Source organism: Brienomyrus brachyistius, chromosome 16, assembly GCF_023856365.1.
Source record: "Brienomyrus brachyistius isolate T26 chromosome 16, BBRACH_0.4, whole genome shotgun sequence".
In the NCBI taxonomy this organism is placed as follows: domain Eukaryota; kingdom Metazoa; phylum Chordata; class Actinopteri; order Osteoglossiformes; family Mormyridae; genus Brienomyrus; species Brienomyrus brachyistius.
The window spans coordinates 20,151,422-20,175,061 of NC_064548.1; the positions used below are offsets into that span (position 1 = coordinate 20,151,422).

The 23,640-nt window shown below is 49.1% G+C and overlaps 1 protein-coding gene across 5 annotated transcripts in view; it reads left to right on the forward strand.

The window, feature by feature from the left end:
• Positions 1-20,914, forward strand: part of LOC125710240 (protein unc-80 homolog) — a 47,811-nt gene extending 26,897 nt beyond the window's left edge. For 4 of the 5 annotated variants that reach the window (XM_048979775.1, XM_048979776.1, XM_048979778.1 and 1 more), the window contains 39 exons: positions 102-305; positions 479-576; positions 828-1,013; positions 1,560-1,667; positions 1,750-1,888; positions 2,020-2,201; positions 2,381-2,512; positions 2,825-3,011; positions 3,615-3,746; positions 4,937-5,080; positions 5,454-5,554; positions 6,110-6,196; positions 6,487-6,670; positions 6,824-6,918; positions 7,102-7,191; positions 7,320-7,421; positions 7,630-7,810; positions 8,167-8,432; positions 9,085-9,219; positions 9,408-9,546; positions 10,054-10,150; positions 10,440-10,610; positions 10,690-10,782; positions 10,973-11,191; positions 11,291-11,491; positions 11,910-12,033; positions 12,125-12,250; positions 12,352-12,475; positions 13,023-13,229; positions 13,530-13,714; positions 14,014-14,179; positions 14,348-14,527; positions 14,864-15,011; positions 16,240-16,296; positions 17,306-17,387; positions 17,916-18,027; positions 18,699-18,719; positions 18,875-19,050; positions 20,315-20,914. In XM_048979775.1, coding sequence (XP_048835732.1) covers positions 102-305; positions 479-576; positions 828-1,013; positions 1,560-1,667; positions 1,750-1,888; positions 2,020-2,201; positions 2,381-2,512; positions 2,825-3,011; positions 3,615-3,746; positions 4,937-5,080; positions 5,454-5,554; positions 6,110-6,196; positions 6,487-6,670; positions 6,824-6,918; positions 7,102-7,191; positions 7,320-7,421; positions 7,630-7,810; positions 8,167-8,432; positions 9,085-9,219; positions 9,408-9,546; positions 10,054-10,150; positions 10,440-10,610; positions 10,690-10,782; positions 10,973-11,191; positions 11,291-11,491; positions 11,910-12,033; positions 12,125-12,250; positions 12,352-12,475; positions 13,023-13,229; positions 13,530-13,714; positions 14,014-14,179; positions 14,348-14,527; positions 14,864-15,011; positions 16,240-16,296; positions 17,306-17,387; positions 17,916-18,027; positions 18,699-18,719; positions 18,875-19,050; positions 20,315-20,653 — 5,720 coding nt within the window. In that variant the 3' untranslated portion in view covers positions 20,654-20,914. The remainder of the gene's footprint in view (positions 1-101; positions 306-478; positions 577-827; positions 1,014-1,559; positions 1,668-1,749; positions 1,889-2,019; positions 2,202-2,380; positions 2,513-2,824; positions 3,012-3,614; positions 3,747-4,936; positions 5,081-5,453; positions 5,555-6,109; positions 6,197-6,486; positions 6,671-6,823; positions 6,919-7,101; positions 7,192-7,319; positions 7,422-7,629; positions 7,811-8,166; positions 8,433-9,084; positions 9,220-9,407; positions 9,547-10,053; positions 10,151-10,439; positions 10,611-10,689; positions 10,783-10,972; positions 11,192-11,290; positions 11,492-11,909; positions 12,034-12,124; positions 12,251-12,351; positions 12,476-13,022; positions 13,230-13,529; positions 13,715-14,013; positions 14,180-14,347; positions 14,528-14,863; positions 15,012-16,239; positions 16,297-17,305; positions 17,388-17,915; positions 18,028-18,698; positions 18,720-18,874; positions 19,051-20,314) is intronic. The other variant, XM_048979780.1, reaches the window with a different exon arrangement.
• Positions 20,915-23,640: the final 2,726 nt, after the last annotated feature.

The window sequence follows — 23,640 nt, forward strand, 5'->3', positions numbered from 1 at the left end:
CGAAGACGGTTGCCATATTTCTACCGAGCTCTGATGCACCTTGACCTCTGAGATGCGTTAATATGCTCGCTTGTGGCTGCTCTGGTCCCTGCACACCACAGCTCCAATCAGGAAGATCCGCATCGGGGGCTCCCGCCTGCTGCAGATCAAGGGTGCCCGTAGCTTTCGGGTGAAGAAGGGCGGCTCCCTGTCCTCCATCCGCCGGGCCGGCAGCCTGAAGAGCACCAAGCTGTCCCGGCAGGATTCGGAGTCGGAAAACGAGGAGGGCCTGCTGTCCCAGAGCAGGGACACGGTCACAGACATTGGTAAGTAGCAGTAACTTGCTGTCCTTGAGATACTCCAATTGATTCCTGTTACCCAGCAGTGAGTAATGGGCTAGTACCAGCAGACCCAGTGACATCATTGCTAATGTTGGTAGCTGAGTTTTCCCTGACGTTAGGAGGCATGTGGCTGAACAGACACGTGTGTGCTTCCACAGGAAGTCCCTGGAGCACCAGTGAACCCAGCATAGAACCAGAGGGACTCAGCACTGGTGGGACTGAGGAGAACTACCACCGCAACATGTCCTGGCTCCACGTAGGTGACACTTCTTCAGGGAGGGGCTTATTTCTGAGCATAGGCAAATGTTATCAGCGAAGGGCCCAGCTTTGCACTCTCGAAGGTACTGAAGGTTCTGTTCTGGGATGTCGGCTCTTCGGGCTCAAATGCATTCAGATACCATTAGCCCGTGACACCTATAATAAATGACATACATTCTGGCATTAGGCTCATAGCCTACCGTCTATCCATAATGCCCTACCACACAGCCTCCTGTGCCCATTCCGCAGATCATGATCCTGTTGTGCAACCAGCAGAGCTTCATCTGTACCCACGTGGACTTCTGCCACCCCCGCTGCTATCAGTACCACAGCCGCTCGTGCGCCCGTCTGGTGCGCGCCATCAAGCTGCTCTATGGAGAGGCGGTGGACGGCCCTGCTGCTAGCACTGGCCCCCGTGCCAAGAAGGCCAAGGAGGTGGGGGCACCGGGGATGTCCTGGGCACCGAGCACTCACCCAGGCGCCAGGTTCTTAGGATGCATACGTGTGCACGTGCACGGTGCTGTTACCATAGCAACTATCCCTCTACCGTAGACAGTGTGTATAAGTTCATACAGAAAAATGTATCGGGCGATCAAGCATCGCATGACCCTGTGCCCAAAAATGGCTCCTTTTCTTGTAGGCAGTTCCAGCATTATGGATGTGACATTTAAGCTCATATTTGCAAAGTGCCTCCACAATTTAGTATGAATGAGTAAATTTGCATATATTTTCAAATGCATATATTCACTAACATGCTACAAATGCTTAGCATTCTATATGTGTTATGGATGTGACATCAAACTGATCTTCTGATTAAATGCCCTGCATTGCATTTAGTCTGTATTTCTGTATCAGCTTTTTTCACACTGTGAAAAGATACATGCTTTTTTATGTGTTATTTGTGCTGGGACTGGCTCTGAGGGAAACGAGGTGGGTGGACCGGGATTGTGACTCTCACAAAGACCCCCTGTGTGACTCCAGTGCTCAGACAAATCCTGCCTCCGGACACCTTCCATGAAGAAACAGCCCACTGACAGCAACGCGGAGGGGAAGAAGGACACGGGCATGCTCAAGTACATCCGCAACCAGGTTTCCTCACTCACCTATCCAGCCCTCTCTGACAGTCTAACCCTAAACATAGCCCTAACCCAACACCCTTCCCCCGACACAGGTGATGAGCCTGTCGCCTGCACCCTTGTCCCTGCTAATCAAGGCGGCCCCCATTCTGACGGAGGAGATGTATGGGGACGTGCAGCCAGCGGCCTGGGAGCTGCTGCTCAGTGTGGATGAGCACATGGCTGCAGCAGCCGGTGAGCACCTCCTACAGGACGGTCTTTGTCACTGCATCGTAAAGCTTCATGCTCTTCGGGTTTGTGCTGATTCCACTCACAAGATTCATTAAAAGTCAGTGCGCCTGTCTCTCTGTCTTTTTCTCTCCCAGCCGCCATGTTCCTGCTGTGTGCGGTGAAGGTGCCCGACACAGTCACCGACATGATGATGGCGGAGTTCAACCACCAGGAGGCAGGGCAGCGCATAAACTCGGTGCTGAAGTTCTACACCCTGTGGCGGTTCCGGTACCAGGTGTGGCCCCGCATGGAGGAGGGAGCCCAACAGATCTTCAAGGTGATCTTCAAAGCAGTGTGCCTCCTCAGCTGTGCTTAAGTAAGACAGTGCTGCTACTCATGGTTAAGTCAGCGGTGGAATCCTAACCCGAAACCCATGATCTCATGAGTAAATGGACCTTTCACTGTGTGAAGGACGTGGATCTCCACGTTGATATCTATGTTTGCATGTATCTGCAGATACCACCTCCAAGCATCAACTTCACCCTACCCTCCCCAATCCTGGGCATGCCCTGTGTGCCCATATTTGACCCCCCCTGGGTCCCTCAGAATGCAGGCAGTGTCCAGGACCCAATCAATGAGGACCAGTCTGTAAGTGCCTACTAATGTCAACAGTCTGACTGTACGAATAGGATCTGTGGGTTTGGGAGGACCTTTGAGGGGATGAACTGGGAGCGGATGTTGCAGAGGGTATGAGGAGTTCAGTGCCTCAAAATCCACACTAAGGATACAACAGTCTATAAAATTCACAGCCCAGCTTAATCATGCATGAAACACAATGTCCTCCTATCTGGCTACAACAATCTGCTGTGTCTCCACTGTTCAGACGTGTTGTTGACTTGGTCCAGCTTATCGTATCCCAGATCATCTGTTAATGCACCATCCCTCCCCCCGGCCGTGCAGAAGTCCTTTTCAGCGCGTGCAGTGTCCCGGTCCCACCAGCGGGCGGAACACATTCTGAAGAACCTGCAACAGGAGGAGGAGAAGCGACGTCTGGGCCGGGAGGCCAGCATCATCACTGCCATCGCCATCACGCAGGAGGCTTGCTACGAGCCCACCTGCAGTCCGCCTCCAGAGCAGGAGGAGGAAGGTGAAGGTTTTGCCGTCCCACAGGCTCTGCCTCTCTTGCGCAGAAGCATTCATCTTCAAGCTCGAGTTTTATTTGCGACGTGCACAAACACACACTATGCATCTGCGCATTGAAATGCTGTCCCAACTGCTTCCGCGACTCTGCTCAAAAGGAAATGCATTAAACAAAGCAAAACAAAATCACGTAAAAGGATAATAAATAAGATTAAGACAGCGTTAGGGTTAGGACTCCGACACTTCACTGGCACAGAAAACCAGGTAAGTTTAGTCAAAATATTCTCAGAAAATTATATAATTGAGTGTTGAAGATACGCTTATGGAAGTTTTATCAAATGATACAGAGATGGTGTGGCTTCAAGAAGAAAGTTTATCTTAATCTGTGTCAAGGGGGTCGTAGCTCACGGGATCCTCAATGGGTATAGGATCCAGGGTACAGTGATGGCTTTATCAAACTCTAAACATATGGACAGGGCGAAAATAATCAGCATGCAATGAGATGTTCACAGTGTGTGACGTCAAGCAGCAGAGAACATGTGACAGGCCAGCAAAGTGGGGGCCCGCGGCCCCATCAGCACCTGACCAGGTGCCCCTTCTTCCTCGTCAGCAGAAGAAGTGGTGAACCTGGCGTCCCGCCGCCTGTCAGTGAGCCCCTCCTGCGCCTCCAGCAACTCCCACCGCAACTACTCCTTCCGCAGGGGCTCCACCTGGTCGGTGCGCTCCATCGTCAGTGCCGAAGGTCAGCAAGGGGCCACTGGGCTTAGAGTGTGCAAGCCGGCTCTCAGACACACTGGGGAGTATACAGGGGCGGGGGCACAGGGGCACAAGCCTCAGTTTAAAGCTGATTGGCTCCTCGAGTGCCCCCTACCCTGTCACTCAACTAAAAACACATCACTGGCTAATGAAAAGGTTGTCCCCCACCTTAAAAAATCCTAGAATAACCCCTGCCAACACACAACAGCGATCTTTCACAAATACGTATAGTTTTATTATTATGTATAGTTGATGTTTATGTATAGCTTATATGAAAGCACAATAGGCTGTAGCATACTACATGCATCCAGGAGGATTTGGCTGCAAAACACTAGGCGACCTCCACTTGGGAGACCTCCACTGCTGGGGCCAGAAATCACATGACCTCCACTCCTGGCCTGGTCATGATGTCATGCAAACTTTTGATAGAGAGCCAGTACCTCCACTAGGAGGCCTCAAATCACATGACCACCACAACAGAGCTGGATATTTGACACAAGTGCAATTTCAGTGATATTAGTGCAACTCTGGGAACGGACATTAATAGTCTATTTTACATTTGCTATTTCGGTGTGAAACTCTCAGCTTTATGCAGAACGTATTTTGATAAATATCCATCTTCATAATTTTAAAGGAAATTAGGTAGGTGCTATCTATCTATGTGTTCAGCCTACTTAGCTCTTTTCAGCAGTGTCATCTCCGGGTCAGATGTGGAGGTCATGTGATTTCCAACCCCACAGTGGAGGTCCTGCTAGTGGTCGTCCAATGTTCTGCAGTCAGGCCCTTCTCCAAACATCTGCCTAAGCTAGCCATCCATCTTCTAATCATTTCTCCAGTACAGGGACACAGTATAAAGGGCATAAGACATTCTGGATGGGGTACCAGTCTATAGCCAATTTAATGATGCCAGCTGGCATCTGTTAAGTGAGGGAGAACATTGGAGGAATGTGCAAACTCATATACCCATAGATCAGGGTCAGTATGTAAATACCCTGCCATGGAGGTGTGAGTCTATAGTGATACCCTACTCACTAAGCCACTTTGCCACCCTGCATCTGTGGCATAGAAAGTTGATGTGCATGTTTAGATGCTGCCTTCCCTTTGGTAGTTGTGTTTGTGTTAGAAAGTTCTGGAACCAGTGACTAAATAGCCGGCTCCTGCTTCTGCCCCCGGCAGATGAGGAGAATACCACGGAACACACGCCCACACACCACGTGCTCCAGCCCCCGCAGGCCGTGTTCCCAGCGTGCATTTGTGCCGCCGTGCTGCCCATCGTGCACCTGATGGAAGACGGCGAAGTGCGGGAGGATGGCGTGGCAGGTAGGGCGCGGTGCCCGCAGGACAGGGAACTGCTTCCTGTCATAGTGAAAAGTCACATCACCAGGAGTATGTTGGCCAATATCCCAAATACACGCCCTGAGTAAAATGTCTGGCTCTGTAGTAATGGCCAAGGGCTCAGTAGAAATATGGATACCCTGGCAGATTCGGGGGGCGCAGCACTTTACAGGGGCCCTTGATTGTATATATTTACATATAAAATTGGGTGGGAAGAGGTGCATTTTGGTCAGAATTTCCAGCCACATCATGGGTCATTGTTGAGGTATCGCCCCTAGAGCTCAGTTGTTTTAGGGATGGCTATGGTTATCCTCTGATTGACCCCGCCCCCTCCTCGGGCTCCCCCTGTGTGACCAAGTGAGTGCGGTGGCCCAGCAGGTTCTGTGGAACTGCCTGATTGAGGACCCGGCCTTGGTGCTCAGGCATTTCCTGGAGAAACTGACGGTCAGCAACAGACAGGTGGGACCTGGCACATGATGCCTGATATATTACCAGCCTCTGCAGCACTTTCACTTCTGAGCACCATTCACTTGTTAGCAGATGCTAACCAGATGGGCCTGGCACTTTAATAACTTTTTCTTAAGCACTTAAGTAAGTCATGAAGTAAGCTACATGAACCAATTGCTGTATTTTCTCACACCACTAGATGGTGCTCTCCGTTCAAAAAAGGCTCAGTTCATGCCCCAAAGCAAACCAATTCGGTGCGGTCAAAAAATACAGAACATGGTTCATAAAACTTCATTTAGCCATCACTAGTAATTCTTCTGAGCCTTGCTGTTTCTATAGAAAGATTTATGCAGGATGAACGTAGACCTAGTACATTCAGCAGTCTGCGTTTTAGCATTTCCTGCTGACTTCAGAACTACTTTTCTAGAGGATGTACAAACACTTAATTTGTGAGGCTGTCATGGAATAATGGCAGTACATGTTAACACGACACTGTGAAAGTAACCAGCTTTGACAGGCGGTCATGAGATACCCCTTAAGGCTCATCCTGTCCTTCTGTCACTTCAGGATGAGCTGATGTATATGCTGAGGAAGTTGCTGCTGAACATTGGCGACCTACCTGCTCAGACCTCACACATCCTCTTCAACTACTTGGTAAGATGGTGCCCCTTGTAGACTCCGAGCTCCTTTTTCTACAGCTATGTTTGTCTGGGAGTGCTGTAGAGCTGTGTTTCTCAACCCGGTCCTCGGGGACCTCCAGACAGTCCATGTTTATACTTCCTCCCAGCTCATGGTAGGGATGGACCAAAAACGTGGACTGTCTGGGTTTTCCCGAGGACCGGATTGTGAAACACAGACATGGAGAGTGCCTATAGCCACATTTGTCCTGCAGTGATATTGAGAGTGAGCCTGGTTCTCCACCTTCCCTCATTTCTGGACCTCAGGTGGGCCTGATCATGTATTTCGTACGGACGCCGTGTGAGTGGGGAATGGATGCCATCTCTGCCACGCTGACCTTCCTATGGGAGGTGGTGGGATATGTGGAGGGCCTCTTCTTTAAAGACCTGAAGCAGACCATGAAGAAGGAGCAATGTGAGGTCAAGCTGCTGGTCACTGCCTCCATGCCAGGTACTCTCTAGGTAGCCCGTGAAAGCAGTGACATCATAAACCGTAAGCCGTAGCAGGTGGGGGGGGTGGTGACGGCAAGTGTCATCACCTTCAGTGGGTCATTGATACCGTGTAGGCCGGGTACTGATGCTGTCTTGCATGCTGTGTGCACAGGAACGAAGACCTTGGTGGTGCATGGGCAGAATGAATGCGACATCCCTACCCAGCTGCCTGTGCATGAGGACACGCAGTTTGAGGCAGTACTGAAGGTGAGCATGTGTGACATGGCGCCCCTTGTGGCCGGGAGGAGTAGGTGACGCTAGTGAGACGGTTATAAAGAGCTGAATAGAGACTAATATATCTAAAATATAATAAGACAGAGTTATCCTTTGGTCAGAATTGGACTCCAGTCAGTTAATCTTAATGGACTAACGGGAGCGTACATCCCACAGGAGTGCCTGGAGTTCTTCAATATTCCTGAGGCCCGTTCTGCACACTATTTCCTCATGGACAAACGCTGGAACCTCATACACTACTCCAAGGTTGGCTGCTGCTCTTCACGATGCTGTAATGGGATGGATTTCCCTTGGAGCAAAAGCATGAAGTGTACTTGAACCCCAACCTGATGGAGGCTGCCCCTTTACTAACAGGTTCACTGTTCCCTCTGCAGACCTACGTGAGAGACATCTACCCGTTCCGCAGGTCCGTGTCTCCCCAGCTGAACCTGGTCCATATGCTGCCAGAGAAGGGCCAAGAACTCATTCAGAAGCAGGTGGGGAAGAGATGGAGTTCTCCATCCATCCATCTGTCTATACAACAGCTTACTCAGTCATGGTCGTGACATGTTGAAGCAAATTCAGAGACGATCAGGTTGTTAGGTACTAGCTGTCAGATGTTGTCTTATAACCACAGCAGTCCCCCATTTCCCCCTTTTGGCTGCCATGCCACGTGACCTCTGAGCCCACTTGGCGTCTCCCCAGGTGTTCTCCCGGAAGCTGGAGGAGGTTGGCCGCGTGCTCTTCCTCATCGCCCTCACACAGCGCATGCCGGCCGCGCACAAGCAGTCCCACGTCTCCCTGCTGCAGGAGGACCTCCTCCGGCTGCCCTCCTTCCCTCGCACCGCCATCGACGCCGAGTTCTCCCTCTTCAGCGAGTCTCAGGGTGTGCCCCCCAGACTATCTGCATTTAACAGGACACATGAGGCCAGAATTGACGTGTCTCTCATTCTAACTTCTAGTTTCTAATTTCTAAATTAGAGAATGAGGGATATTTCAAAACTCCTAACCACTTATGTTTCTATATTGGTGTTTATGTGATGAATCTATCTTTCCTTGTATCCCCTTTTCAATTCCCTTTCTTTCTTTTTCTTTCTTTCTTTCTTTCTTTCTTTCTTTCTTTCTTTTCTGCTGATCTTGCACAGTACTTTCATCAACAGTTGTTTTTAAATGTCCTTCATAAATACATTTCACTTTGAATTTCCACAAAATAACACGCCCGTTGTACCTGTGTGTCTCCAGGTAAGGAGTTGTTTGGCCTGGACACCCTTCACAAGGTCTTGTGGATTAAACTGCTGGAGGAGATGTTCCTGGGAATGCCCAGTGAGTACCCCTGGGGAGACGAGATCATGCTCTTCCTCAATGTACTCAATGGGGCCCTTCTGCTTCACCCAGAGGACAGCGCCCTCCTCAGGCAGTACACTGCCACTGCCATCAACACAGCTGTGCACTTCAACCACCTCTTCTCACTCAGTGGCTACCAGTGGATCCTGCCCACCATGCTACAGGTGAGTGTCGTCTGGCAGGTGTTCTGATAAACCTCTCTGTGCTGTATTATACGATCCAACTGAATACGCAAACCAGATCACACAACAGATTCAGTATTAAACTGGTGTCTGTTCCCAGTGGTGCCCCCAGTGCACCTTCAGCTAAAGGGATCTGACCCCAGCACAGCTGTGTATCCCATGTGGTGTATTAGCCGAAGGGAAACAGAGGATCAAAACGGGTGTCCCTTAATCGTGCCTCACTGGACACGGGGGACACAATGTCTGGCTTAACAGAGATGCAAAGTGGACACATATTCAAAGTGCTTTTCGGAGGGTTAAACTCAGGGTTTTAGACTACCTAAAATGTTCATAAACCAAATAATTATACATTAATTATTTTAAATAGTACCCCATTAATTAATTTCCATTAAAATCAGATGCCACTAATAATGGTTTAGTCTCCCTTCTTGTAAATCTCTAGTGATGCTCCTGGTTAAACTTACAGTTCAGTAAATTATACTTATATTCTTTTTTATCTTCAAAATATCTTTCAATCGGCCGCCCTAACCATGAACACAGTCACAGAGCAGCATAAGTGACAGGCTACTTGGGCTAGGGGGCGCTGTGGCTCTTGTCTCTTATGACCAGTCGACCCCTCTACCTGCCGTTTCAGGCTTATGCCGACTACGAGAGCAACCCACTGCTGCGGCAGGGTATGGAGTTCTGTTTCCGTCAGTTCTACGTGTTGCACCGCAAGCCCTTCATCCTGCAGCTGTTTGCCAGTGTGGCCCCCTTGCTGGAGTTTACGGTGAGAGGCCTGTCACCTCATGCCTCGGGTGGGTGTGAGCACAGGCAGGCTGCCTCGGGTGGGTGTGAGCACAGGCAGGCTGCCTCGGGTGGGTGTGAGCACAGGCAGGCTGCCTCGGGACTGTGCACTCCTCTGGGCCTTGTCTTCTTGCTTATCCTCACCCTGATAACTGCATGCCCCTCCTCCAGACCAGCACCAGCACAGGCCTGTCCAAAGGTGTCTCTGCACAGTGCCTCTTCGACCTGCTGGTGTCCCTAGAGGGAGAGACCCCGGACACACTGGATGCCTTAGAGCTCGTCAAGGCTGAGAAGCCCCTCCGATCTCTGGGTACATTTACGGCACACCGTCGGACACCATATGACCTTTCACCCTAACGCTCATGTCACACAGACAAGACTACCACAAACTGAACAAGACCTGGGGCCTGTATCACGAAGCCAGATTTGTTGGTTAGGTAGATAACTTGTTAGCCATAGGGAACAAGGGCTAAATGTAAGTAAATGAAGATGAAGTCTGAGTAAGCAAGAAATCCAACTTTCTGATACAGGCCCCAGGACTCTTAGACTGTGTGTAACATAACTATGATGGAAAAGGTTCAATCTCTAGACATCACTTCTGAAATCTAAAGGGGACAGCATGTAACAGCATGAAAGCAAAAATCCAAATGAGGCCACAATACTTTCAGTCCCCTGGGGCAAGAGTGACTCAGGGCATAAAATAAAGTCTAAAGTCTATATATGAAGTATTAACGCTATTTATTAAGCATAAACTCTACATAGAAGGAATAATTGCTAATTATTGTGTTGCTTGCTATGTTCTCTCTCATCTCTTCAGACTTCTGCTATGGTAATGAAGACCTGGCTTTCTCCATCAGCGAGTCCATCAAGCTGTGCGTGACTGTCGTGGCGTACGCCCCCGAGTCCTTCCGCAGGTAAGTCACGTGATGCGACAGATGGCCGTAGGACGACCAAAAGCAAAACAGGGCGTTTCTGAAACATCCGGCTGTTGAGATGGCCGAAAGCCTAAGTCTTTTTTGGATTATATTCTCACCTCGGCAACTAAGGAACATTATGGAGGTGGAACTGAGCCTGTGAGGCGCTGCTCTGCAGGACGTCTAAGTACGTTTGCGTGTGGGTGTGGGCGGAATGGTGAGCGTTTTCCACCGTGTGTGAGTGTTCATGACATTAACAAACCCTGAGCTCACGCCAAACCCCTGCCAGTCTGCAGATGCTGATGGTTCTGGAAGCTCTGGTGCCCTGCTTCCTACAGAAGCTGAAGAGCAGCACCATAGCCCTGGAGTCAGCTTCGGCGGCCCGCGATGAGATAGCAGCCATCGCGGCCCTGGCAACCTCGCTGCAGGCCCTGCTGTACAGCGTGGAGGCCCTCACGCGGTCAGAAGGCCTGCCCCCGCACATGCACACACGCTCTAGACACACACACGCTCACCTGTTTCACTGTGGCCCCCATCAGGCCCATGACAGCCCCCCAGATGAGTCGCTGTGACCAGGGCCACAAGGGAGCGACCACAGCCAACCACACCATGTCTGGGGGCGCCAACACCCGGTGAGGACAGATTAAGGCGTGATGTTATGAGTGGCTAAGTATGGGGTGGGGGGGGGGTGGTTGGAGATCGTGTCTGTCTGATACAGGGATGATGTCATTATAATCGTATGTGCTGTACTGCACTCTGAAAATTCACAAGCTAGTTTCGTGTGTGCGAAATGACGTTCAGTGACGCTCATGGTGGCCTTAGAGATAATCTGCACCTCCTGGAGGAGGGCCAGGGCATGCCCCGTGAGGAGCTGGACGAGCGCATGGCCCGCGAGGAGTTCCGCCGTCCACGCGAGTCGCTCCTCAACATCTGCACCGAGTTCTACAAGCACTGCGGCCCTCGGCTGAAGATCCTGCAGAACGTGGCCGGCGAGCCGCGCGTCACGGCGCTGGAGCTGCTGGACATCAAGTCCCACATGAGGTGAGACGTCGCGCTGACATCACAAGGGGGGCGCTCAGCGAGGGCCGAAAGTTCGCAGGGATGTTCAGTCCTCTCGGGACGTGTCCCCGCTGGCACCAGGCTTGCTGAGATCGCGCACTCACTGCTGAAGCTGGCCCCGTATGACACGCTGACCATGGAGAGCCGCGGTCTGAAGCGCTACATGACAGAGATGCTGCCCATCACCGACTGGGCCGCCGAGGCAGTGAGGCCAGCCCTCATCCTCATTCTCAAGAGGCTGGACCGCATGTTCAACAAGATCCACAAGATGCCCACACTCCGGTGAGCGTGCTGGGCCGCGTGTGTGTGCGTGGATATGTGCCGTTTCACGCATAGCTATGGATGTTAGCATGTTAGCAAATTTTACTGTGTGAATGTGTGTGTTTGCCTTCCTGTGTGTGGCCGTGGATATTACATGTGTTAGCATATTAGCAAATTTTAGTGAGTGTGTATGTGTACCCTCCCATGTGTGGCTATGGATATTACGTGTTAGCGTGTTAGCACGTGTTAGCTTGTGTGTGTTCTCCCATGTGTGGCTGTGGATTATTATGTGTGTGGCTACGGATATTAGCACGTGTTAGCAAGTTAGTGAATGTTAGCATGTGTGTGTTAGGTGTGTGACACCCTATGCCTGGCTAAGGACGTTAGCATGTGTTAGCACAGTAGCGAAAATTAGCGTGTGCGTGGCTCCTTTCCCCAGGAGACAGGTGGAGTGGGAGGCAGCCAGCAGCCTCATCGAGGGTATCTGCCTCACCCTGCAACGGCAGCCCATCATCTCCTTCCTGCCCCACCTGCGCTCCCTCATCAACGTCTGCGTCAATCTCGTGAGGATCCCTCAGCTCGCCCTGGCCTCGTCTGCCCGGCTTCCTGCAGGAATCTGGGCTTACGCTGCCCCTCTCTTTGCGTGTGCTTTAGGTGATGGGGGTCGTGGGTCCTTCCAGTGTGGCCGACGGGCTGCCGCTGCTTCACCTGAGCCCCTATTTGTCACCACCGCTCCCCTTCAGCACTGCCGTGGTGCGCCTGGTGGCCCTGCAGATTCAGGTAGGCTGGCAGGAGGCAGTGAAATGATATCCCGCCACAACCTCTGTGAGCTAAAGGAAGAACAGCAGGATAGCAAAATATTGTGACTTTTTTTATCACAGGCTCTGAAAGATGACTATCCCCTCAGTCACGTGATTTCGCCCTTCACCAATCAGGAGAGGCGAGAAGGGATGCTACTTAACCTATTAATTCCATTTGTGCTGACCGTGGGGTCAGGAAGCAAAGGTCAGGCATGAATCCAGGTCTCCAGCATTCCTGATATGTGACAATGAGGAAGCAAAGTGTTTCTCTGTTAGTGTGTGTGTCTGTTAATGTGCATGTGTGTTAGCAAGTATTAGCATGTCTGTGAGCCTTTATGCACATGTTAGTAAGTATTACCGAGTGTTAACCTTTGTGCACATGTTAGTATTAGCGAGTATTAGCCTTTGTATGTTAGTAAGTATTAGCTAGCGTGCCTTTGTACGCAGTTGGTAAGTATTACTGAATGCTAACGTTTGTCCATATATTGATAGGTATTAGTGAATGTTAGCCTTTGTCTATATATTAGTGAGTATTAGTGAGTATTAGTCTTTGTGCGCATGTTAGTGAGTATTAATGTATGTACATGTTAGCAGGCGTTAGACTTTCTGCATGTGTTAGTGAATATTAGCTAGTATCAGCCTTTATGAACAAATTAGCGAGTGTTAGCATATGGGCTTATTAGCAAGTGTTAGCCTTTGTGTGCATATTACTGCGATTATGGTCATGTGTGACCCCCATATCATACCTGCAGACAGCCCCCACCTGGAGCAGCCAGAGGTTTTCCTGCTCCTGCAAACGGTCATCAACATCCTGCTGCCCCCCCGTATCAACAGCACATCACGCAGCAAGAACTTCATGCTGGACAGCTCACCTGCCCACTGCTCCACACCGGGCGACACGGGGAAGGACATGCGCCGGGAGGGGCTGGCCGAGTCCACCAGCCAGGCTGCGTACCTGGGTACTGCTGGGGGGGGGCGGGGGGTGCTGTGCAGTATTAATCACCAACATCACTAACTGGGGTTCAACTTCAATGGCCGTGAGGTCATGGAATTTCATTTCATTATAGCCAAGGGCTTAAGCAGGTACTGAACGTAAACACAGAAAGTGCCTCGCACTTCATCTGGTGTTAATGCTACACATTGGGTCTTTACGACATCATAAATCATTAGCTTAAGTAACTTTCTTGAGGGTAGGATCAAGCCTTTGGGTCTCGAACCGGCAGCACTGACGGCCACTGTAACCGCCTCTTCTCTGCCAGCCCTGAAGGTGGTGCTGGTGTGCTTCGAGCGCCAGCTGGGAAACCAGTGGTACCGGCTCAGCCTGCAGGTGAAGGAGATGGCCCTGCGCAAGGTCGGCGGCCTGGCCTTCTGGGACTTCATCGACTTCATCGTGCGCACGCGCATCCCCATCTTCGTGCTGCTCCGCCCCTTTATCCAGTGCAAGGTTTGGACCCATGCTGGTTCCCATACCCACCCATTAATGACCTGACTGGCCAGTTAACAAGTGTTTGTTCTGTTTATGCCTTTTTAAACAGTTTTAGTCTTCAGAATGTCCCATTTCACCTGAATCACAAATAAACAAACAAATGAAAAAATTTGCTATAGCAGGAATAGCTAAAGAACTTATATGAAAAATGAATCCTTAGACTGATAGAAAAAAAAGGACCAGCACATAGTGAGTGATGTCCCCCTCACTCAAACCCATGCATTGTGGGTAAATGTGCTTTCCCCCCATGCCTCCAGCTGCTAACCCAGCCGGCCGAGTCCCAGGAAGAGATCACGGCCCGGCATCACATTGCCGACCAGCTAGAGCGCCGCTTCATCCCCCGGCCGCTCTGCAAGAGCTCGTTGTTTGCCGAGTTCAACAACGAGCTGAAAATCCTGAAGGAGGCGGTGCACAGTGGCTCTGGTGAGAAGGCTGCACAGCCACGTGCTCCTTTGAGTGCAGCAATTCATTAAGACCCATGAAGCGTATAGACTAAGTCTAAGTACTTCTGGGAACACCTTGGCGCATCTTGATTGGCTGTTCTTTTGTCATGTGACCCACCATCATCTCCCCGCCCCTCTCTCCTCACAGCTTATCAGGGGAAGACCTCCATAAGCACAGTGGGGACTTCGACGTCTGCCTACCGGCTGAGCCTGGCCACCATGTCGCGCTCCAACACGGGCACGGGGACGGTGTGGGAGCAGGACAGCCAGCCATCGCGGCAGCCATCGCAGGACACGCTGAGCCGCACGGACGAGGACGAGGAAGAAAGTCAGGGCCCCGTCTGCACGTTCTGCCACCGTGCACTGACTTACAGATCCCCTTTCTCTGGCATGCCTGTTACCAATGGAATAATCATGCAATATGCCACATAAGATGAAGGTTCTTACAGCACACAAGTACTGACTCATAGACCTTGTTTTGTCTCCTCTTTCTCCGCCACATGATCCCTATTATCCACCCACATGTTCCTGGCTCTGTCCCCCTTCTGTGATCTCCCTGCTCTTGCTCATGCTGCGATTACTCCCTCCATCCCTCCCCCCCACCACCACCACCACCATCTCCTCTGCCCCTTGTCTGTTCCCGCCTGTGCTCCATGTGCCCCAGACGACTCGGTGAGCATTCCCAGCGTGGTGAGTGACCACGAGGCCTTCTTGCCCCACGTCATCACGCAGCGTCGCTTCTCCAGCCACGCCCCCGGCGTTTCCACCCCCCAGCCAGAACCTGGCATGAGCGCCATGCTCCCCAGTCACAGGTACGCGCGTTCTGTCATTTTGCCAGGCCCCACATGGGTCTCCAAAAACCGCGTCACAGCAACAGCGTTACAGTCTCTGTGCTACCGGAGGAAATTCACAACACTGTACAGTATCTGCCAAGCCTGAAACTAGTGATGGCCAAATGAAGCTTCATGAACCATTTGCTGTATGTTCTGACACCACTAGATGGTGCTCTCTATTCAGAAAATGACTCAATGCATGCCCCAAAGCAAATTAAAAACACCATCTAGTTGGGTCGATGAATACCGAAAATGGTTCATGAAGCTTCGTTTGGTCCTCACTGCCTGAAACCATGCAGTACTAACTTGAATAACCTTTCTATTTGGTATCCTGCGTAAGTGTTACAGTACGTATATATTATTGTTCTATATGTACATTTTAAATGAATGTGAATATGTTTTAATACCACCACTTGTAAATCGAGGTTTACTGTATGTGTCCTACATTTCCTGTACTCCACATATGAGGAAATTATTCATGTAAACCAAGCCAAACCCTCAAAACACAGAGTCCAGTTCCTCCGAGCAGGAACCTGTTCCATTTTCATGTGTTTCGGTTTTCAGCAGCTGTTTAATGGTGTTCCTTTGCAGATGTCATAGTGAGCCGGGTGGCAATAAATGAAATGACGTCACTAACAGTCCGGTCAAGGACAGTACCATCTCACGCATCATAGAACCTGATGTAATTACTCACTTACCTTTGATCTCCATCCATCAGTTTGGCCCCCATTGCCATGCGTTCCACCTCTGATCGATACAGCCATTTAACATTCAGACAACATCGAGGATGCCTGGTCCTGCTGTCAGTAATTTCTGCTTTCATCTCCTGACTTGAGCACCGCATGTGATTTTCTCCTGAGTAGGTGGACTGTGTCCTCCTGGTTGGAATATTCCTGTACCTTTCAGCATGCCCATTCAACTCGATTTCAGTTTGGAGTCACGTCACTGCTGCTTGTTCTTCCCAGCTCTTTCGAGCCTCAGGCCTGTCAGAGAATGAAGTCTGAGCATCTGAGAGCTCTGGGATTTGTTGCAGGCTATTGGTTGAGAGTGGTTGAGTAGCAGTTAATTCCGTAGGTGAACAGCAGAGGGCGCCCTTTGTGTTCGCGTGCTGTCGGTTGACCAAGGGGCTCCACCAGGGCTGAATGGCTCGCGCTTCACCAGGGGCGCTTCCTGTCTTGCTAAACCCTTTTCCGTGCCCCCTCTGCAGCGAACCCAATGTGCTAGATGAGTCCCAAGGGATGCTGGAAGAGGGTAACCTGTCTAGGTACAGTGTCTCAGCCCTGTGTCTCTTTTATGTGTGTGCCGTAGCTCGGCCTGGGCGGCCACCTTTTACTACTCTTTCTCGCTCATCGCATTCAGCCAAGCTGCTTGCCGTGGTCCTTCTGCTCCCTCTTCTTTGTTGTGGGTCGAGTGTGACGTCTCTCTCTCTCTCTCTCTCTCTCTCTCTCTCTCTCCCCTGAGCACCAGACTGACCCCATCTCAAACCATCCACTGTCTCTAAATCTTTGCGAGCGGCAGCTCTCCTGGGGAGGCCCGTCCACGTGGCGCCTCTCCCTGTGTGCCTCATGTGTCATCACGGTCAACCTCATGCCGCCATAGTGTTCATACATGTGTCCAGGCTTTTGCTACTAAAAAAAATTACAGGAGGCAGTCTGGGGAAGTGGGTCGTGGATGGGCAACATTTCCAGGTGTCTTCTTGAGTGGTTGTGGCTGGTCTTTATGAGGAGGAAACCCTCAATGTGGCAATTGAGAGCCTTACACTGTACCTTATGCTATTTCTGACTTATGTCAGTGACCCCAACCCTCATGGTCCAACCAGTGCTCAGTCAGCACTGTACAGTGTCTTTTTGAGGGGCAGGTGCTCAAAGCTTTTGACACATTCATTAATGGGGCACTGAGTACCTTTAATGACACACTCTTTTAATAGCTTGGGCAAATCAAGTAGGTGGCTCAGACCCCCCTAGCACTCCCCCTCTGCACAAGCCTGTGATACCGCTCCAAGTTGCCCCTCCATTTCCCACAATCCCCTGCTGATTTTGATGTCCAACATGGTAGACCATGGCTCTATGGCTGGTCCATGTCTCGCTGTAGTTTCTGTGTCCATGAAGGGCATAGTGAATTGGCTGTTGTTCTCCCTGCACCAGTTTGATATTGCTGGGAGGGGTTCTTGTGCAGCTCTCGGCGCTCTTGCAGCGTACTCTGTTCTGATGGCAGCCTGTATGTCTCTCTGTGTGTCTCTCCATGTGACCTTGGCGGCTGGGCTGGGTCTGAAGGGTGGCCAGTGTGCAGAGCGAGCCAGGCCAGCAGAACCTGCTCATTCAGCCGCCACTAGGCCGTAAAAGAGGCCTGAGACAGGTGAATTGGGGACTGGTGCCAAGCAGACTCCAAGACACATATTACAGTAATATTACAGTAATAACCTGGACAGGCAGAACCATCTTATAATGTTAGCCTAGGCACAGAGAAATGCTGTATCGCTGCCCATTACATTTATTGTATTTTCTTTTCTCTAAAGTTGCACATTATTTATTATTACTATGTTGTATATTTGCTGTCTTCTATACTTCCAGTTGTACTGTTCGTTGCTGCTATTGTGAGATTTGCACACTAGTGTTTCACCTGCAGTCATGTGTCAAGTGATTTGGTTTGTAACAACCCGTCCACATAGAACTGGTCATTAGCAGCTAATATGGTCATTTAATTTTTCTAACTGCAAGACAGGCTAACAAAAGGACTAAGTATTGTATGTGCACTGAACTGAGATTTAGTACGAGCCATTTAATATGCATTGCAGAGCCACGGTTCAAGCTGCATGGCGGACCTGACAGTCAGAGGTCAGGCAAAAGAGCGAATGACACAAGTTTCCTTGCTTATTCCCTTCAGCTGCGGCGCCCCCTGCTGTCCATGCAGAAGATCCAGAATGAGCCACGGGGTCGGCCAGGAGCTCGACTGTCCACCACGCGGAGAAGCATCCAGCCCAAAAACAAGCCTCTGGGTAGCGTGTGTGTGTGTGTGTGTGTGTGTGTGTGGGGGGGGGGGGTGGTCAGAAGGTATCAAATTAAAAAAAAAAGAACATATTTTTTCTATGGCCAATTTAATGAAAAAAAAATAAACCCTGTAATTGTTGTACGTGAACTGCAATTGGCTTGGTGTCGATACATGATTCCTTGAATTATATAGCAATTCAGTGATATGACTAATCACATTAATTATTATTGAAACATAAACTAAATGTTTAGTATTTAATATTGTCGCGTCATGGGTTCCCAGTTATGAGCAGTTTTCCCCGTTACTGGCCCTGAATCCATGTATCAGGGATTTCCTAATATTTAAAATATTATTTCATTATAATGTAATCTGATCTCTGGGAAGCATGGGGACTGCTGAGCCATGTGAATAATGATTCATTTACAATGTATCTCTCTGGTTAACTTCCTGTTCCTGTGCTGTGTGAAATGCCGTTATGCTATGCTAACATGAACAGGCCTGTACTGAAAACAGCCCCTCGCCCACAAGCAGCTGTGTATGTCTGTATCCTATGTGTGCCATACATGTGCAGTATATATGTACTATATATGTGCGTCTGCTCTGAGAAGAGCCCGGTCACCACAGGCCTCAATCACTGACTGTGTCACTCTGTTCTGTTTGTGTCTCGTTTTCAAAAAGAAACTTTATTGGACTGTGAAGGTGAGACCCCTGTCCTTCCTCTTGCCTCCTGAGTTGGCGCTCTGCATGTCTGTCTTGCATAACCCTAGTCTCAGTGGCAGTGTGGTTTGTGGTCAGGCATACGTCGCACTAGGGGGCGCTATTTTAAATGCGGCTGCTGCTCCATCTCCCCTCAGCACAAACTGAACAGAAGAGGTCAGTGACCTTCACGGAGACCCAGCCCAACGTCACTGTGACGTCAGCAGCAGGTGACGAGGGTCCGGGTGAGGGCAAGAAGCTGAATGTGCCCTCCCCTGCGGGATCCTCCTTGGCACCCATCACTGCAGACTCACACAGCCCTGCCCGAGGCCCGGTAGGTGCGGGTAGCCTTAGAGAAACACCCACATTGCTGCCTCTTTCACAATGTACCATTGCTGTCCAATGAGATCATTGCTGTCCAATGCAGTCGTTGTTGTCCAATGAGAAACGTGCATTTCCAAGAATCCATTATTTCACGGGTGTGAAAAATCTAATTTTCTCAGAAACTCTTTTACAAAAACAACCTGACATAACATAATGTGGCACCCTTAGTACTTGTCTTTACAAAGCCTTCAGTGAATGGGTTAATTTTAGAAATGGACTAATGTGGATTATTCTCAGCCAGGCAAATATGTCAGTGTCAACAAAAAAAATTAATCTCACTTTATATTCCCAATTAACAGTGACGTTGGATAGCTATCTATCAATGTTAAATTGTTAAAATTCTCAATCATGAATACTAATGTCAAACATAAATGCAAACATAAATGCTAGTTAAATAGATAACTTCATAAAACATCTTTGATTGGTCAGTTAGATGTAAAACGCTATCAGTAGATAGAGGACAATGGGTGCATCTGTAGAATATGTATAACTTTGTAACTTTCTCTGGCTCACACCCCTGGGGCACAGGGGTTCGATTCCCGCCTCCAGTGTATGTCTCAGCTGTAGGACAAATTTTATGATATGGACAGTATGACTCAGCACTTAGCCATCTCTCCAATTTGATTCTCCCTGCCGGCCCCTGGAGGATGGGCTCCCCCTTTGAGTTTGGTCCCTCCCAGGGTTTCTTCCTTCTTGGGAGTTTTTCCTTGCCACTGTCGCCTTTGGCTTATTCACTGGGGGCTTTGGGTGCGGATGCTGTAAAGCGCTTTGAGACGATGTAATGCTTTTATAATGCGCTATACAAAAATACATTTGTTGTTGTTGTTATGTTTGGTGCTGCATGGGACAAGGTCCCGGCCACCCTGACCAGGAGGAGTGGCGAGAGGATGGATGGGGTTTTGCTATTTACCTGGTCATCCAGGTGGAGTGTCAGCATGCTGAAGAGCTCCCCGAGTATCAATATTAGAGTTGTGTTATGTTTATAGGCCAAGTGTGTGTGGGGATCACTTAAGGAATTTGTTTCTGGCAGTTTGAAGGTGTCTCTCCGGTACATTACAATACAATAGAACAAAACAGTACAGATTAAATACAATGTAAAAGACATCTTATTAACAGACAGACAATGTACATAAAGTGCAAACAACATACAAGGTGCAAAGCGAATGGCATGTCTGATTCAGTTCAAATATGATTTCTCTCTTTCTTCGTTCCAGCTCTCTGCCACGCCTGACAACAGGGAGAAGGAGCCGAGAGCACTCTGGGGCACCCTGTCCCCCTCCCCTCGGTCCACCCCCACGCCACCCTCCTCCTCCCCCTTCCTTCCTCCGCTCCCTTTCCTGGAGACGCCAGCCCGCCCACTGCCCACCGACCTGGTCCCCGAGAGTCCTGAGGACGAAGAGACCTCGGTGCTACTACAGCACTCGGACACGGTCCTGCACATCAGCGAGGACAACGGTACCGAGAACCCGCTCCTGGCCCCCTTACTGTCCCCTCGGAGGTCTCCCCAGCCACTGTCCCCCGTGGACTTGGATCTGGATGAGTCGCATGTCTGAGTCCCCCTTAGCGCTGCCCCTCGCTGTGACCTTCACCTTCGTCCTGTCCCTCCCTCGGTCATGCACCCCAACTGCCAAAGCCGCCTTTCAGAACTCGGGTGTATGGTGTCTCCCGGCAGGGCTGCACCCTCCAGCCTCATGGTGATGATCACTTGTCCTCGGGTTTATGTTTAAAACATATGCCAGGGTAAATGTTTGTAGTTCTCCATGACGATCCATTTTTACCAAGTATGACCGGCTAGATTAATCGTTCCTGCAAGCACCCGGGGGTGGGGGGGGGGGGGGGTGCTGGCCATTTAACTGATGTAGTTTGGTTGCAGCTTAAAAACTTTCTTGTGCAATGCTGACAGTTATCGGTGAGGGCGCAGCACAGCACAATGTTGAATAACTGCAATAAACTGATAGCTGTAAGTGTTCAGTTTTGAAGGGCAGCTCAGTACCTCGGCCCTGCTGGAGGACCCGCAGTACTGCAGGATGGAATGTTTGAACGCACAAGCGCTTTGCTTTTGAGTAAGGTGGTTACTGGGTTAACTCTCTCTAGTTTGTATTGACCAAATACCGAACTACGCTATAATAATCTAGTTGATGAGCTTTACCGCTCTGTTGTTTTGAAATGATATTTCAGAGGAATATAGTATATTAGTTATTTTCAGGTCTTCAGAAAGATGAATGTTTATATATTGTAATAGATGGAATATCTATATAATCGTGATATTTTCTTTACCATATAATGAATGAACACACCCATATGCATAAAGATAAATCATAGCTAATTTATAAAAGTAATTAATAATTTGTCGGTAATAATATTATACTGAGATAATGTCTATGTGCAATGAGAATGAAATGGTGGGAATCGGGTTTTTTTCCCATGTTTAAACTTGAAGGACATCAGGGGAGCAGCGCAGAAAGATGGCTGACCACTGTGACTGGGTGCTGAAACCCAGCAGTTGTAGCTATGGGACCTGTCTTAGCTATAGGAGACTTTGTAGGAATGGGAACTGACATAACTATGAGAGCCGACAAAGCTATATGGGAGACTTCGTAGCTATGGGAGACCTCATAACTATGGGAGACATTGTAGCTATGGGAACTGTTGTAGCTATGGGAACTGTCGTAGCTATGGGAGACGTTGCAGGTATGGGAAGTGTCATAGCTATCGAAAACTCTGTAGTTATGACAGCGACATAGCTACGGGAGACTTCGTAGCTATGGGAGACATTGTAGGTATGGGATCTGTTGTACCTAATAGAGACTTCATAGCTGTGAGAGATCTTGTAGCTATGCTAACCATCATTGCTATGGGAGACTTCGTAGTTACAGGAGTCGTATCCCAGGAACTGTGAGGTTGGGTGTTTGAGCTGCCAGGGTAGCTGGCCTCAGTATCCCTGAGAAACTCCCACCCTTCTTGTCATTAAGTATAATTAACAACTTGAATGCAGTCCTCTCTCCTCTATGAAAAATCATCATATGAAAAATGATTTTTCTCTCTTCATCCTCCATGTGTGATATTGTCCTGGTTAACTGCGATTTCCTCTTTCGGTGTCAGGGACATACACCAAGAATCTGCTTATTTCTAAAGCTGGATGAACGTGTCAGTTGATGCTGCTGACCACGTATTCCCAATTCAAAGCCCCGTCCGTTTACTGGGGGTATTTTGTACTGCACCTCATCCTCCTCAGTCACCGTCTTACCTCTCTACCCCACAAAGCCTTAAACTGCAACAGTGGGAAAATACCAACTTAACAATCTACCCTGGGGTCACTGTCACCTTCCGTGTAGTCCATGTCACGCCAAAATCATACTTGTCCTTGGTCCCACTGAGAGAGCAGGTTGATTTTTAAAGGCATACATACCTGCTGCTTCTGTGCTGAGTTTGTGGCATTTTGGCCGATAGCAGATGGTTTTAATTGTATATTCCTGCCTTAGTTTGATGTTGTGCTCTTATTGGTATATTTGTATCCATATTAAAAAGGTAACATATTTAGATTGAACTCAAGCGATGCTTTTCTTGGATGTCGTCATTGCAGAATGGTCTCTGTAAAGCAGGCCTTAATGCTATACCACTGCACTGTGACCAGTTTTTGTGATCACTTCTGCTCTCTCATCTTCAGCAGCCTTTTCGCTTTGAGTGTTACCATTTTCTAGGGGTGTCTGTGTCAGTGTTTGCTGCTGAAATCGCGGCCCCGACGCATCGTAGAATTTTAATGCGACGTGAAGCTCCGTTGTCAAGGTACTGTGGAACGTGTCAGCGTTTTGGTGTGCTTCTCTTCTTAGCATTTCCATGGAAGGAGAAATATGTGCTATTTTGCTCCAAGCGTGAATTGTTTTGAAAAATGGGAAATTGAAAAGGAAACAGCCATCTCTCTGCCAGGCAATCAGAACTGATTTTTACCTCAGAAGTGCTGATTATACCATATTCTTGTGAGATGTTTCGTCTGTTATGGTGTTATCTAGTTCATCTGTGAATGTATTACATTTTTCTCGCAGGGTTGGCCAGACCATGAACCCAGAGTGGACCCAGGAGACTACAGACCTAAAATAGCTTGATTTGGGTCCATTTTCTAAATGACATTTAATACAAAAGAGCAGTGTGTGTGTATGTAAACATACATAAATCATGCTCCTTTGTAATCTGGTTCGGTCTTGGTGCCCATCTGTAAATCATTTAGATAAAGTTTATGGCTATACTCTGTCCCCATTTCTATGTGCTGAGTATTTAATAAAGATCTATATATCCTATATATCTATGTCATATACATGTTAAAATATATAAAACAAATTATATCTAAAGATATATTGAAATAAATGTTTTTTAATCTTGTTTTTTTGAAAGGTAGTGACTTTATTAAAAACCTAATGGCTGATTTAACAGCTGTGAATTCTCTGGTTTCCCTGCTCCTGGTTAACAGCACTGAGGCAGAACTTTATTGACCTATAACCATTTTCTGAAACCACTTGTCCTACTGAAGGTTGAGCCCCCCCAA